General features: G+C 42.6%; 6 protein-coding genes across 7 annotated transcripts; 4 read left to right on the top strand and 2 right to left on the bottom strand.

The window, feature by feature from the left end:
- Positions 1–760: 760 nt before the first annotated feature.
- Positions 761–3,894, top strand: LOC128261566 (thiamine transporter 1). The gene is made up of 2 exons (XM_052995333.1): positions 761–1,731; positions 3,004–3,894. The coding sequence occupies exons 1-2, from the start codon at positions 793–795 to the stop codon at positions 3,556–3,558; spliced, it is 1,494 nt and encodes a 497-aa protein (XP_052851293.1). The 5' UTR covers positions 761–792; the 3' UTR covers positions 3,559–3,894.
- On the bottom strand, positions 3,826–8,344 carry LOC128261564 (PRKCA-binding protein). 2 transcript variants are annotated; one of them, XM_052995330.1, is made up of 4 exons: positions 8,208–8,319; positions 7,911–8,069; positions 6,953–7,064; positions 3,826–5,312 (listed from the first exon to the last, which is right to left on the bottom strand). In XM_052995330.1, the coding sequence occupies exons 1-4, from the start codon at positions 8,252–8,254 to the stop codon at positions 3,960–3,962; spliced, it is 1,671 nt and encodes a 556-aa protein (XP_052851290.1). In that variant the 5' UTR covers positions 8,255–8,319; the 3' UTR covers positions 3,826–3,959. The 2 variants fall into 2 exon arrangements, with proteins under 2 accessions (XP_052851290.1, XP_052851291.1); XM_052995331.1 differs by lacking the exon at positions 7,911–8,069 and having other exon boundaries at positions 8,208–8,344.
- Positions 5,673–6,718, top strand: LOC128261570 (uncharacterized). The gene has a single exon (XM_052995338.1). The coding sequence runs from the start codon at positions 5,815–5,817 to the stop codon at positions 6,595–6,597; it is 783 nt and encodes a 260-aa protein (XP_052851298.1). The 5' UTR covers positions 5,673–5,814; the 3' UTR covers positions 6,598–6,718.
- Positions 8,345–8,368: 24 nt separating the features above from the next.
- Positions 8,369–9,602, top strand: LOC128261569 (intraflagellar transport protein 43 homolog). The gene is made up of 5 exons (XM_052995337.1): positions 8,369–8,498; positions 8,557–8,798; positions 8,856–8,879; positions 9,054–9,176; positions 9,235–9,602. The coding sequence occupies exons 1-5, from the start codon at positions 8,409–8,411 to the stop codon at positions 9,494–9,496; spliced, it is 741 nt and encodes a 246-aa protein (XP_052851297.1). The 5' UTR covers positions 8,369–8,408; the 3' UTR covers positions 9,497–9,602.
- On the bottom strand, positions 9,516–10,550 carry LOC128261573 (PITH domain-containing protein CG6153). The gene is made up of 3 exons (XM_052995342.1): positions 10,111–10,550; positions 9,824–10,014; positions 9,516–9,767 (listed from the first exon to the last, which is right to left on the bottom strand). Exons 1-3 carry the CDS (start codon positions 10,428–10,430, stop codon positions 9,643–9,645), a joined length of 636 nt encoding a protein of 211 aa, XP_052851302.1. The 5' UTR covers positions 10,431–10,550; the 3' UTR covers positions 9,516–9,642.
- A 20-nt stretch (positions 10,551–10,570) lies between these two features.
- LOC128261565 (T-complex protein 1 subunit delta) lies at positions 10,571–13,493 on the top strand. The gene is made up of 5 exons (XM_052995332.1): positions 10,571–10,815; positions 11,558–12,210; positions 12,296–12,435; positions 12,495–13,179; positions 13,247–13,493. Exons 1-5 carry the CDS (start codon positions 10,710–10,712, stop codon positions 13,262–13,264), a joined length of 1,602 nt encoding a protein of 533 aa, XP_052851292.1. The 5' UTR covers positions 10,571–10,709; the 3' UTR covers positions 13,265–13,493.

Genomic DNA, 13,493 nt, shown 5'->3' with positions numbered 1-13,493 from the left:
TACGAAGAGTTTAACTATTTATAAGAGAAATCTCAATTAATGCATCACTCAATTGACGATAAATTCATTTGGAACAACCACTGAAATTCCTCGAAGCTATTTAATCGGTTTCGTGTTTGTGAGACAACTTACGATTCAGCTTACCTTGCAATGCGTCAAAAGAACTTTAGATTTTTCATTGAATTTGCGTTTTTTGTCCATGATTTAGGGCCAAATCCATACTGTGATAAGTTCTGGTTTTAAATGCTGAAAGTTAATTAATTATTGAGAATAGAATTATTGTTTCACGGTCTTTTAAGGTCAAACAGTTCTTGCAAAAAATATATGAGATATGTAAAATAATATAAGAATTGAAAATTTATAAGATTAACAAAAACGGTAATTTTAATGTATCCGATAAAAATATATAATATGTTTTTTTTTTTTGGTTTGTATACCTAATCTAACGAAAATTTAAATATATTTTTTTCCAAAAGTTGCATATAATTTCCATAGCAGTCATGCCATTTTTATAAATACTAATTTTTGACAACATATGACGAAATTGTTATTATTACAGTTTTTTTTTTTGACTAGTTAGATTTTATTTAATTTCAGAAATTATTATTATTATTCTATTAAATATAAAACATAAATTGAAATCTGATATTGACTATAAAATACTTATTATAAACAATAATAAGTTATAATTATCAGTGAACTTTATCAATTTATCAAAGCAAAAATAAATCAATTGATCTCCTCGTGCATTAAAAGCTTGACTAACCGGTTGTAGTTTTTCGCTTGTTGTGTATGGATACTTCTGGGCACCACTGTAGTCGGTTGACCGGAGAGCGACTGGGAACCCAGCGCTCCCAAATTGCGCGATCAGTTGCCGGCTGGCGTTCGTCGCGTTGGTTACGACACTTTTCGAATTCGCGCAACATCTGTCGCCGGAGCAGAGTCGAGTCCACCAGGCCACCACCACTTGGTATCGCAATTTACGACATGAAAAACTGGCTGAAGATCTCGCTGCTGCTGTGCACGTTCGGGTTTTTCCGGGAACTTCGACCCTCGGAGCCGTACGTCACGGAGTATTTGTCCTCGGATTATGGAAATCTGACCATAGAGACGATCTACCAGGATGTGTACCCCTTCGGCACCTACTCGGTGCTGGCCCAGTTGGTCATTGTGTTTCTCATCACGGACCTGGTGCGGTACAAGCCGGTTATCGTGCTGTCGGCGCTGGCCGGGATTACGCTCTTCACGCTGCTTATCTGGACGGAAACCGTGAGGATGTTGCAGGTTGCCCAGCTCTTTTTCGGCACCTTTACGGCCGCAGAGGTGGCCTACTACACGTATATGTACGCCAAGGTGGACAAGGAGCAGTACCAGATCGTCACGGGTCACACGAGGGCTGCCATCCTGAGCGGAAAGTTCCTGGGCGGTCTATTGGCCCAAGTTCTGGTGTCCACCGACAGCATGAACTACCGCCAGCTGCACTACATCTCGCTGAGCACGCAGCTCATCTCCTTGGCAGTGTCCCTATTCCTTCCTGGTGTTCCCCGAAGTCTCTACTTTTATGCTGCCGCGGACAAGAATCCGCCTGCCGGTGGCGAGGTGACGACTCCCAGATTCTCCTTTTCCAATGCATGCCGGCTCTTGTGGTACCATCTCGTCTCATCCTACTCCAATCCCGTCGTGCTGCAGTGGAGCCTGTGGTGGGCACTGGCCACGTGTGGCCAAATTCAGGTGAGTCTGGTGTTTTCTGCTTTAAATGTATCCTTTTTTCAAACTAAGCAGTTTATTTCTCTATACCATGTCCACTTAATGGATAACCTCGTTACAAACAAGAAAATAAGCAAAATTCGGCAAGCCGAAGTTCTATACCCTTTCAGCTATTTCAAAATAAATATTCTTTAAACAACAATATTTCGATTGTTATGTCTAAATGTCTATAATAGTAAAGTTAAGATGGTTTTTTTTGCTAAAATATTCGATCGCTCCTATGGCAGCTTTATATTATCGTTCTAAAAATAAAACCAAAATCTTCAATAATAAACCATTATGATGTATCAAAGTATTTTATTTTATTCATTTATTTTTTTGATTGTTCCTATAGGAGCTTTGTATATGATATAGTCGTCCGATTTCAAATGATATTAAAAACCGTAATTCTGAAATATTAACTACTTAAGAATAACGTGTTTAACTTTATTAAAATCGAAATGATCAAAAACTTTTTTTTAAACATAAACGCACAAAAATTGAAAATTTGATTTGTTTAAGAGCTGACAGAGTATAAAAACTTCGGCTTGCGAAACTTGTTTTCTTTCTTGTTCTAATAGTGGTACTCGACACAAACACTTAAAATACATAAAGCCTCACTTTTATACACGCCTGCAATAGATGCAGATGGAAAGGTAATACTTTTTAGGTTGTCGCGTTAATGGCCAAAAAAAAGTTGTTGGCGTAGACAATTACAATCATTGCTTAGACTGAAAGAAACCTTTATCGCATTTCCGAAAAATGTTTAAAAATTCATAACAGCCAAGACAAGACCAACTACTTAAGAATAATTTAGCATGGTGGCAAAAATAAAAACAATTTTATCGGACTAATTTTATTTGCGAAATTGTATTGTATTTGTATGTATTCCTACTCTTCCAAACAGCAAAATTGAAAATTATATTAATTTTATTGTAATTGGTCTTTCATCCTTCTCAAGAGAAAAAAAAAAAAAAAACAAAGGTTTTAGCTGGAAAAAGTGTCGAATGAGTAATTAAAAAAAAAAAAAATGTTGAGGCCATGACGCATTGATTGAAATACAAAAATGTTTGAATTTCGAATACATTTTTTGCACATCAAAAACGATAATGTGAATACGGGTTTTTATACTCCTCGGCCACTCTAATGTTGGTTTTTAGTGGTATTCTACAGTTTAAACATTACCTTAACACTATATTTGCCGAAATAGTGGGGTGCTCTTAACGCTGAAATATAACAAGTATTTTCGATCCGCAGGTTATCTCCTACATTCAATTCCTGTGGAAAGAGGTGGCCCCGGATCACCTGAGCGTATATAATGGCGGAGTGGAGGCCACGGCCACTCTGCTTGGCGCCATCGGAGCTATTCTAGCCGGCATGCTCAACTCCAATAAGCGCCGTGGATCCTACATGTTGGGCATATCCCTATGTGCCGCTGTCCTGGGAGCCCTGCTCATCTATGCTGCCAAGACGCAGGAAATCTGGGTGGCCTATGTGAACTACGTGCTCTTCTGCGCCGTCTTTTTCTTCATCATCACAGTGGCGGGTGCGGTGGTGGCTGGCAATCTGGTGGAGGACAGTTTCGGTTTGATATTCGGTATCAACACGCTGGCTGGGCTGCTCCTCCAGACCATCCTGACCGTTGTGGTGGTGGAGAATGTTGGCTTTGGTCTGGGACCACGCCATCAGTACGTGGTGTATGGCAGTTACTTCCTAGCTTTGGGGGGAATCTACCTAATCGGGTCCGTCCTGGCGAAATTCATCTGCAAAACTAGAATATCAAATGAGAATAATGGGGTTTCCTTAACCTAAACTAGAATGAGTTTTAAACAGGTTTTATATAGTTGAAACTAAGATAATTTCTTAAGATTCCTTTTATGCAATTTTGATGAAACAAGATTTGTTTGTAAGAGGAATTAAATCGACTGATTGCTCAGTTAATACTCGGGAATACGAACTTTTCTTCTTTTAATTTAATAAAACGTATTAAGTTTGTATACACAGACAAATTAAGATAACGAATATAACATAAATTATTAATCTACGTACTGCATCTGATTATTCAAAACAGCTTATACCATTCATTAGTCGTTTCTTAAGTCTTTCCTTTTCTTCGAATAAACAAAAAATTCAAGATTTTGTATTACATATACCGACTATTTATAAGTTTAATATTTATCTAACACATTTCATAATATTAGTACTATAAAAGCTTATTGCAAGAGTAGATCCATCTCCTCCGCATTGGAGGACATCAGATCCCTCTCCAAACTGGTGGTGGCCGCAGTCGCCTGGTTGAGGAACAGATCGAAGTCGTAGCCATCGTTCTGGGCCGCTATGGAGTCCTTTTGATTGCTGATGGTCTGCGGATTGGACAGCAGGTCCACATCGTAGAGACCCAGTTCCTTGAGCAGCGATTCGTTCTCATTGGTGGACAGGGAAGCGGACGACTCTACGGCTGCCTTGACCTCCACACTGATGATGGCCGCCGGCTGCTCCACGGCCTCGAAACCGCAATCCACTTGGCGTGGAGTGGAACTGGAGAGATTGTTGGCCTCGATTTCGTCTTCGTCCAACTCCTGTGGCTTCAGCGTGCTCGACTTGTACTGGAAGTCCGTCTCCTTGAAGTCCACCTCGATGGGAAAGAGCGGTGGCAGGGAGTCCAGTCGCTCCACCAGACTCCGGTGGAGTTCCGCCAAACTCTCCAGCAGGCTCCTCAGCTGCTTGTTCAGATCCATGGCATGTTTGCACTCCAGCAGCTCCATCTTTTCGAGCACATCCGTTCGCAGTTTGGCGAACTTGCTGCGTGCATCCTGGCGACATCTGAGGATCAATCTGTACTCATAGTTCCCCGTCTCCACCCGATAGAGTGGCTCCTGGAGGGCAGCAAAGCCATGCTCCTCATCGTCCATCTCCTTGACTTTCAGGCAATACGAAAGATACGTGAACTTGGCATCCGCATATCGACGTACCGTGAGCTTTGTGTCCGGAATGGCTTTGTTCAGATACGTACCCAGATCGGCCAGCACTGGCTTAATCTGCTTGATGATGCCCAAGCCATCCTTTTCCAAGGTGCGATGAAACTCGCCGAAGGTGCGGAAAGCCTCCGAGGCTCGCTGCTGCGGTTCATGGACCGAAATTTGGGTGAAGCAATCGCCAAAGGACTTGTACGTCTGCAGCAGATCGTAGTAGGCTTTGAGCATGCGGCGGGCATGCTCCACCAGACCCTTGTACATCAACTCAGTGCCCTCCAGCTCCTCCAGTCGCTTCACCAGTGAATCATTGCAGAGTATCGCCCGGGAGAGTCCCAAAGTGTCGGCCGTGTTGCTCGATAAATTGTCCACTATCCGATGCTTCAGCTTCTTCAGAATAATGTCCAGTGTCTTGCCCTGTTCGGGATCGGCGTGCAGCTTGTTGTAGTGGACGACCACCTCGTCGGTGGCCGTCTGGATCATCTTGGCCACCTCCACCTTCGTCTTGCCCTTCACGCTCACCGAGTTCACCGCCAGCAGCTCGTCCCCGGATTGCAGGGATCCCTTCCTTGCAGCGGGAGTGCCATCGAAGATCTGCAGTTTAAGAGGGAAAAATTGTATCATTATCGATCTCTTATCTTGAACAAACATTGTTGTAGCTTTTATTTTGAGACCGAACTTTTAATTAAGTTAATCCGAACACTGAATTGTTTATTAGCATTACTTTATTAAAAAGTAATGAATGGTTTTTTCATTAGCATTCATTTTTCCAATTGTTTTTTCATTAGCATTACCTTTGTCAAAAGCAATAAATTGATTTTTAATTGATTAATTGATTTAATTATTAAGCATAACTTGTCTTAATGACAATGAAAGTTGATATCACTAGCATAATATTTTTTTTTTTTGTGATAACTAAACTTCCAATTAAACTTATGCATTAGACATAACTTTTGTGAAGAAGAATAACTTTCAGGCTATTGAATCTATTTCATATTATTTCTAAACCAAATATCGTAACCATGTGTGTAGTAGACTTTTGTCCAAGCTTCTAAATTGCTTAAAAACAACAGTTCCCAAATTGGCTAGCCAAGTTATGACCATCACCGACTGGAATAAGTGGTCCCTAGAGCAGTTCAGAAATGAACCCCAGCTCAAACCAAAGTTGATTCCGGGCTTCGATCGGCTGGATAACCGGCTGAGGGCAGTGCTCCGGGAGCAGGACTTGCAAAGCGTTTTTCACAAGCGTAAACCGGCGGGTGGTGGCCAAAAGCAGGGAAAGTCGAAGAAGTTCAAGAGGACGCCTCGGGCTTATGACATCCAGCAGGTGTACGACGAGAGGCGCAAGGAGCTTAGCCGTTTGGCTAAAGTCCAAGGCGTAGGGAATCAGTTCCGGAGTAGACCTGTGCCCAATTTCGAGCGATCCCATCAGCGTTTGGAGAGGCGTAAGCTGTACCTAAACTCTCTGCAAAAGCTAACGAAGCCCCGATGTCCCGGCACCCTGTTCGTCTCAATGGAGGCGCTCCACAAGCGACAGAAGCAGGAAAGGCAAAGCGAAAGGCTGACCGACTTTACTCCCAGGATCAATCCAAAATCTTCAATGGACTACCTGCACCGCCAGCCCTTCATTCCGCGAATCGACACTACTTACACCCGCCCAAAGCCTTTTCATCTTCATACTTCCGAACGCGCTCTGAGTCGACGGTTGTATGACGAGCAGAAAAAGTGGCGGATGGATCAAAAGCTGGAGCAGAAGGCCAGCGACTGCTTTAAGCGAGAACGGAAGGAGTTTCTCAAGCTCCGCAAAACTACTAACTTTAAGGCTACTCCGAATCCCTGGACAAGGGTCAGTGCTGCATATGGATCCCAGGGATCCTAGGAATTTAATATTCATTAAAATAAATCTAGAAAGTGATGCGAGTAACGATCAGTTAGTTAAATAAACAGTAAGAACATACTCCGAAAAATTGACAGAAAATTATACAAATACTTTTATATTATATCATTGAGTTTCGGATGTGGGAAAAGGACTTTGTGTTTTTTATGGTTGATACATATTAATCTATTAAATATAGAATTAAAACATATTGATCGCAAGAAGAGATAGAATAGCTTAATCCTAAAACCCGATTATTTTCTGGGGGCATATTTATTTTGATATTGGTCAGATAAGAACGGGTATATAATAGTCGGGACCCTTAATAATAACTTTAAAGTCTGAACTTTAAACTCACCTGCACAATATATAGACAGGGACACATGGGTGCTCCACCTCCGATGCTTATTCCAATTAGGTTGCTCTGGTCCTTGGTAATAACAACGGCATTGGTGGTGACTGTCATGCCCCTAATTTATGGTTTATAAAGAAGGTTACCGATTAGTTTTGTCAAACTATAGTTTAGAACCAAGCGGGATCTACGCGTGCTATATGATTTTAAATATTCAATTATGTTTGGGTGATTTTATATCAACTTTCCATACGTATTACGTACTCACATCGGTTGGTGCCATTTTCTAATTAGCCATTAGTTCTAGCAAGGCAATTATACTATAATTAGTTTACCTACTGCTGTTTGAGGAAACTGATATTCGGGGCAGTTTAGTGATACTAACGACATCGATTAATAGGAGTCCGATTGCCTAAGGACGCCTCGAAGTAATATAATTTACTATTTCACTAGCTAGCCTAGCTATGAATACGTTATTGTTTATTATAAGCAACTAGATCTCTACACAAAAATAAAAATTGTAGTTGTCCTATTTTGAGTTGAATCATTAATTTAAATAAAACAAAATACCGTTAGTTCTAGTTCTGGTTATTTTGTTGTTCAAAGTACGATATAAATACAGTGTTTGTTAAAAAAAAACTATACAAAATATATGAAGAAATTAAATGTTAACTCAAAATTAAATAAATTATTAACAAAAATAAAAAAAACATAATAATAATAATTTAACTTGGCCATAGTTCGAAACTGTAATATTGTTTCGAACTTTACTGACTGTTAAACATTTGAAAAGAGCAATAATGTGCAAAGTAAAAAAAAATAATAAAATATTTAACATAAAATATTAAACAAAATATTTAATTGTTTCAAGAACTTAACAAATTGTTCACATATTAAAAAGGACCTTGGAAATACACTTTTCTAGTAATGTTTTAACGATTCCGGGTCAACGGGGCCGACTTACAAACGATCTAACTCATATTTCTGCCTATTGGCTGACTCGATGGAAAAGCCCGCCGGAGAACAGAGCATAACGGTGGTCTCGGGTGGAGCAGCGGAGGGTTTTTCCAGCTCCACTGGAAGATCCTTGTCTTCATCCAACTGGATGAGCAGCGGTTCTGGCCTGAGTCCAACAATATGTTTCGTTTGGGACGATTATTGATTTTTAACAGACACTTTGGCACATCGCAACAGATTGTTGTGCTCGATTTAAGCTAGGCAGAGAGTTTCCGTTAACTGATGGCTTCCATCGGGTACTTACATCTTATCCTCCTCAAAGAAGAAGTCATCGTCGGTGTCTGTCAGCATTTTCCGTGATTAAAAAAAATATGTTTGTTTATTTTGGCAACTTGAAATTCCTCGCTCTGTCATCGGGTATTGATAACTACTGATTTGAAAACTATCGTATCGCAGGGCGAATGGCAAACTCCAGGAGAAACTCAGCCATTCACACGGAGCAACCATGACCACTTGTTGCCTTGGAAACGCTGAGGAAAAACGTAAACAAAAAATGATGGACTGGGCCGAAGAACTGAAGATGACCATAAGAAAGGTGAAGAATAACCATTAAATAGGGGCATATAACAGTTTGAACATATTTTTACCCCCAGACGACGGCCAGGAAGGGCCGGCGCTCCAAGAGTCGCGATGTCTTGAAGGGGGACCCCTCACAGGCGGCCTCAGGATCCAAGGACATATCCATCGACATCACCCTGAATGTCCAGGCAGGAACTCCGCCAACAACTTCGGACACGGCCACTTCGTCGACCTACAACAATGAGTTCGAGTCGCATCGACCACCCATCCGTCGAATTTCGGGGGGATGGGCGGATTCTGGGCTAAAGGGATTAAAGTGGGTGTCGTAGTCCTCTATAAAGAAACCATTTTCCTAATTACTCTTTCTTCACAGGTCCAAGAAGAATTCCTTTGATGAGTAAGTACATATATCTAAAGCTTGTAAAATTGTTTTTAGGATCACCAAGAATAATTAATAAATAAAAATAATTTATAAACAATTTTTGACAGAAAACGATTTTAATTTTAAGAAGTTCTACATTTTTTCAGTAATTAAAAAAAACTAATATTGATTTAATTGTATTTTTTGCAGCGAACGCTTTAAGCAAACAAAATCGGCTACAAATTCAATACCAACCGATGACATTCCAGTCATCCCAGATATGGAAGATGTTAAAGATGAAATTATGCTGAATGAGATAGTCGAACCACCTGCGTAAGCCTGAGATTACACATTTTGCCGACCCCAGAAACTAAATAACCACCATTTTTAGTATCGGCACTACTCGGTCTGCTGTTTTAAAGGAGGCAAATTCGGACTTGCTTTCCCAGTACGCATTTTCAGCGGTGGATGGCTTTGATCTCTCAATCCTAGCCGAATGCCTGGTTCCCCAGGAAAGTCTCAACGAGAAGGACGATCTCTGGCAGTGGGACAAACTCTTCACCGAGGTCACGGCTGAAATCCATTCGGATAAGGTGCCCAATGTGGGCATGAAGATAGGACCCGATGTGGTGCCCCCCACACAATATACTTGAGAGATTTTACCATTCGATATCAGTGCAATACGAATACTCAAATGTTTTAATACATTTTATGCCTTAAATGATCACAAAATATACTTAACAGAGATACTCAATTAAATTGCGAATTTAAACTAACATAAAAGCAGGCTTTTCCTCATTTATTGGATAGCTCTTCCCACGCCATCGAAAGCCTTTTCCTTGTGATCTGCGGCATTGGCACGAGCTTCGTAATTGCAGATGGTTACACCATGATAATGGGCTTCAGTGAACTCCCCTCGAAGTCCTGAGAATATAGCATTTTAATGGGTGATATTGAAGGCAGGATTCTGTGGCACCTACCTATATAGTAAATTCGAGTGTTGTCATCGCCAAAATTACTGGGGAAGTACAGCGAGAGGTGATGCACGGATGAGAAAGTGACCACTTTGGGTGAGTACTCGATTTCTCCACGGGCGTCGCGGGTGAGATGGAATTCCTGGTCGGGCTTAGCCTTCGCATCATCAAAAGTCATCCTCGGGCGATTCTTAAAGCTGAAAATTGTAAATCAAAGAAAGGAAAGTTTTAACCTCAAGCCCCAGAGTTAAGAAAGTACAAATTTTTTCGATTCCTTAGAGTATTGCTCTTACATTTTAACTCTGTTGGGATGTGAATCATCATTGGCACCGCTTATAATGATTCCCTTGAGCTTAACGTTGCCGGTAAAGGGAATATTGAATAGCAGTTCCTCGTCCGCGTCGCTCTGGACGTATTTCGAGAGGTCCTGGCGTCGCTCATAGGGCTTAAAAACACTTTTTCCCTGGCCATCAGTCTCCTCGTTCAGACACTCTGTGTTGTCCAGGTCGATTTTTGTGTACAAACTGTACTCTATGCCCATTTCCAGTGCGTGGTCCACATCCGTGGCCTCGTGGCTGCATCCTCCGTGATCGTGCGAGTGTCCGTGCGGCATGTTTTCAATTTCAAATTTAACAAAATCCAAACGTAAATAAACCAGCCGAGTCACCTTTGAGAAAACGGTAACCCCAAAATAGCATTCACAGGGAACGATGACATCGGTAGCACCGAGTACAATCGATTTCAAGACGGCGGTATTTTTCAGCTCGTTGGGTGCGGCCACACTAATTCCAGCCCGAAAAAAATAAATTTACCCATTTTTAATCCGTGTAAATCGCTGTGAATTTAGTGTGAAATAATTGTGTTTTGCTAAAAACTGAATCGTATCGTTCCAATGGCGCCCAAGGCACAATCGGTTGGCATCAAGCCCACGGCCAAGGCCTTTAAAAACAAGTCGAAGCCCACGGATGTGCGCTTGTCGAACATCCAAGCGGCAAAAGGTGAGAAAATGTGCAAAATTAAACGAAACTTGGGTGAAATGTGTGCCCAGGGACTATTTGTGGTCCAGGAAGGCTCTTCAATGGGTTTTCAGATGGTGTTATGCCAGAATTACGGGCCAAATGGCAACTGAAAATCGCAGTTGGATGCCGGCTGTCTGGAAACTTCTTGGGCCGGAAGAAGAAGAGCGAGCATTACTCATGTGATGAATGAACAGTGCTGTGAATTTTTAAGGCTTATAATACCCTTCTTGGGAGTATTATAGCTCCGATAAGCGGTTTGCTCTGCCTCCCATTCTAGGAAATAAAATAGCTATGGGTCCTATAAAGACCAGACCATCTGTATGTTTATTGCAAAATTAGTCATCATATTTTAAAGCGTTATGTGCGGAACTTAGCACATGCCATTCCTTCTTACTGCTTATTTGTATGTGCGTAATAAACATAAACCACAATTCATCCAATATCGTATAGCTTTTTTTATATGTCCCTCATTACTTAAAAATTAACAAGCTGCGCTCAACCTTCTAATTGCATGTTTTTTGAATTTTTTTTTTTCAAATAAATTTTATGAATACCAATTAGTGTAAGCATTGCAACATTTTTAGGCTTTACTATTATTTATCGAAATTGTCTGTAGATTTAAATTAAATTCTAAACAAGTTTGCGATTTGTTCTTATTCCTTGGTTCTGTGAGGGTTTGAAAAATCAAGAACTTTAATTAATAATCACTTCTCCTTTGCAGCCGTTTCCGATGCCATTCGTACCAGTTTGGGCCCCCGCGGCATGGACAAGATGATCCAGGCGGGCAATGGCGAAGTGTCCATCACCAACGATGGAGCCACCATCCTGAAGCAGATGAACGTGCTGCACCCGGCCGCCAAGATGCTGGTGGAGCTGTCTCGTGCCCAGGATGTGGCCGCTGGCGATGGCACCACCTCCGTGGTGGTCATTGCCGGCGCTCTGCTGGAAGCCTGCGAGAAGCTGCTGCAGAAGGGCCTGCATCCCACGGCCATTTCGGACTCGTTCCAGCGCTGCTCCAACAAGGCCGTGGAGATCCTCAAACAGATGTCCACTCCCATCGAGCTGAACGACCGCGAGACGCTGATCAAGAGTGCCTCCACCTCGCTCAACTCCAAGGTGGTGTCGCAGCAGAGCAGCCTGTTGGCCCCCATTGCCGTGGATGCCGTCCTCAAGGTCACGGACCCCAGCAAGGAGGGCTCCGTGGATCTCAAGAACATCAAGGTCATCTCCAGCCTGGGCGGCACCGTCGAGGATACCGAGCTGGTCGATGGATTGGTCTTCACCTGCCGCTCGGCCGGATCCAATGCTCCCAAGCGCATCGAGAAGGCAAAGATCGGTCTCATCCAGTTCTGCATCTCGGCTCCCAAGACCGATGTAAGTACCAAATAGGAACAATGATTATTTATAATTTAGTTCTTGTTGTTACTAGTAATATTAATTCACTCAACTTGTTTTCCAGATGGACCACAATGTGATTGTGTCGGACTACGCTGCCATGGATCGTGTGCTGAAGGAGGAGCGTTCATACATCCTCAACATTGTCAAGCAGATCAAGAAGTCCGGTTGCAATGTGCTGCTGGTTCAGAAGTCCATCCTGCGGTAGGTTCAGCGATACTTTCGCCCCACTTCTTGCTCATAGTTTCATGTTTCATTTTTAGCGATGCTGTCTCTGACCTGGCTCAGCACTTTTTGGACAAGATCAAGTGTCTGGTGGTCAAGGATGTGGAGCGCGAGGACATCGAGTTTGTGTGCAAGACTCTGCACTGCCGTCCGATCGCCTCGCTGGATCACTTCACAGCCGAGAACCTGTCCAGTGCCGAGTTGGTCGAGGAAGTGGCCAGTGGCACCAACAAGTTTGTGAAGATCACCGGCATCCAGAACATGGGACGCACAGTCTCGATCATCTGCCGCGGATCCAACAAGCTGGTGCTTGAGGAGGCTGCCCGCTCCCTGCACGACGCCCTCTGTGTGGTGCGTTGCCTGGTGAAGTTGCGCGCCCAAATTGTGGGCGGTGGTGCACCGGAGATTGAGATGGCACTGCAACTGGCGGCCTTGGCTCAAACTGTTGAGGGTGTGGATGCGTACTGCTTCCGCGCATTTGCCGATGCCCTGGAGGTCATTCCTTCGACTCTGGCCGAGAACGCCGGCTTGAACCCCATTGCCACGGTCACAGAGCTGCGAAACCGCCACGCCCAGGGCGAGAAAACGGCTGGTATTAATGTGCGCAAGGGCGCCATCACAGACATTTATGCGGAGAATGTGGTGCAACCGCTGCTGGTCAGTATTTCCTCAATCACCCTGGCCACGGAGACGATTCGCTCGATCTTGAAGATTGATGATATTGTAAGTGTTGCATGAACTTATTTAATGATTTAATTGATCGCTAATCCCTGTCTCTCTCTGTTTTAAGGTTAACACCTTCAGTTAAGCATTGTGACCCGCCTCCTTCGGTTCTCTGTCTCCGATCAAGTTCAATCTTAAAGCATTTTCATCTAATCCCTCACATCTTTTACCCATTATGCGATTATGCATTAAATTTGAATACAATTCACATATACACTACGCCTTACCAGCTTAATATGTATTTAAAAAAACAACACGAAAACTAAAAGATTAAATACTTTGCTAACACAACCCAAATAAAAACGTTTTTTAAC

The sequence above is a fragment of the Drosophila gunungcola genome, unplaced genomic scaffold, assembly GCF_025200985.1.
Source record: "Drosophila gunungcola strain Sukarami unplaced genomic scaffold, Dgunungcola_SK_2 000001F, whole genome shotgun sequence".
NCBI lineage: Eukaryota > Metazoa > Arthropoda > Insecta > Diptera > Drosophilidae > Drosophila > Drosophila gunungcola.
Note: the sequence above shows the minus strand (reverse complement) of the source record. Positions and strands in the feature narration are given on the sequence as shown.

Coding starts and splice junctions, on each gene's coding strand:
- LOC128261566 (XM_052995333.1), top strand. CDS start 793: ATGGATACTTCTGGGCACCACTGTAGTCGGTTGACCGGAGAGCGACTG. Junction 1,732..3,003: donor CCACGTGTGGCCAAATTCAG/GTGAGTCTGGTG, acceptor TTCGATCCGCAG/GTTATCTCCTACATTCAATT.
- LOC128261570 (XM_052995338.1), top strand. CDS start 5,815: ATGACCATCACCGACTGGAATAAGTGGTCCCTAGAGCAGTTCAGAAAT.
- LOC128261564 (XM_052995330.1), bottom strand. CDS start 8,254: ATGCTGACAGACACCGACGATGACTTCTTCTTTGAGGAGGATAAGAT. Junction 8,070..8,207: donor TTCTTTGAGGAGGATAAGAT/GTAAGTACCCGA, acceptor TGTTGGACTCAG/GCCAGAACCGCTGCTCATCC. Junction 7,065..7,910: donor AAATATGAGTTAGATCGTTT/GTAAGTCGGCCC, acceptor ACCATAAATTAG/GGGCATGACAGTCACCACCA.
- LOC128261569 (XM_052995337.1), top strand. CDS start 8,409: ATGACCACTTGTTGCCTTGGAAACGCTGAGGAAAAACGTAAACAAAAA. Junction 8,499..8,556: donor TGAAGATGACCATAAGAAAG/GTGAAGAATAAC, acceptor TTTTACCCCCAG/ACGACGGCCAGGAAGGGCCG. Junction 8,799..8,855: donor TCTGGGCTAAAGGGATTAAA/GTGGGTGTCGTA, acceptor CTTTCTTCACAG/GTCCAAGAAGAATTCCTTTG.
- LOC128261573 (XM_052995342.1), bottom strand. CDS start 10,430: ATGCCGCACGGACACTCGCACGATCACGGAGGATGCAGCCACGAGGCC. Junction 10,015..10,110: donor CATCCCAACAGAGTTAAAAT/GTAAGAGCAATA, acceptor TACAATTTTCAG/CTTTAAGAATCGCCCGAGGA. Junction 9,768..9,823: donor CACTCGAATTTACTATATAG/GTAGGTGCCACA, acceptor CTATATTCTCAG/GACTTCGAGGGGAGTTCACT.
- LOC128261565 (XM_052995332.1), top strand. CDS start 10,710: ATGGCGCCCAAGGCACAATCGGTTGGCATCAAGCCCACGGCCAAGGCC. Junction 10,816..11,557: donor GAACATCCAAGCGGCAAAAG/GTGAGAAAATGT, acceptor TCTCCTTTGCAG/CCGTTTCCGATGCCATTCGT. Junction 12,211..12,295: donor TCTCGGCTCCCAAGACCGAT/GTAAGTACCAAA, acceptor CTTGTTTTCCAG/ATGGACCACAATGTGATTGT.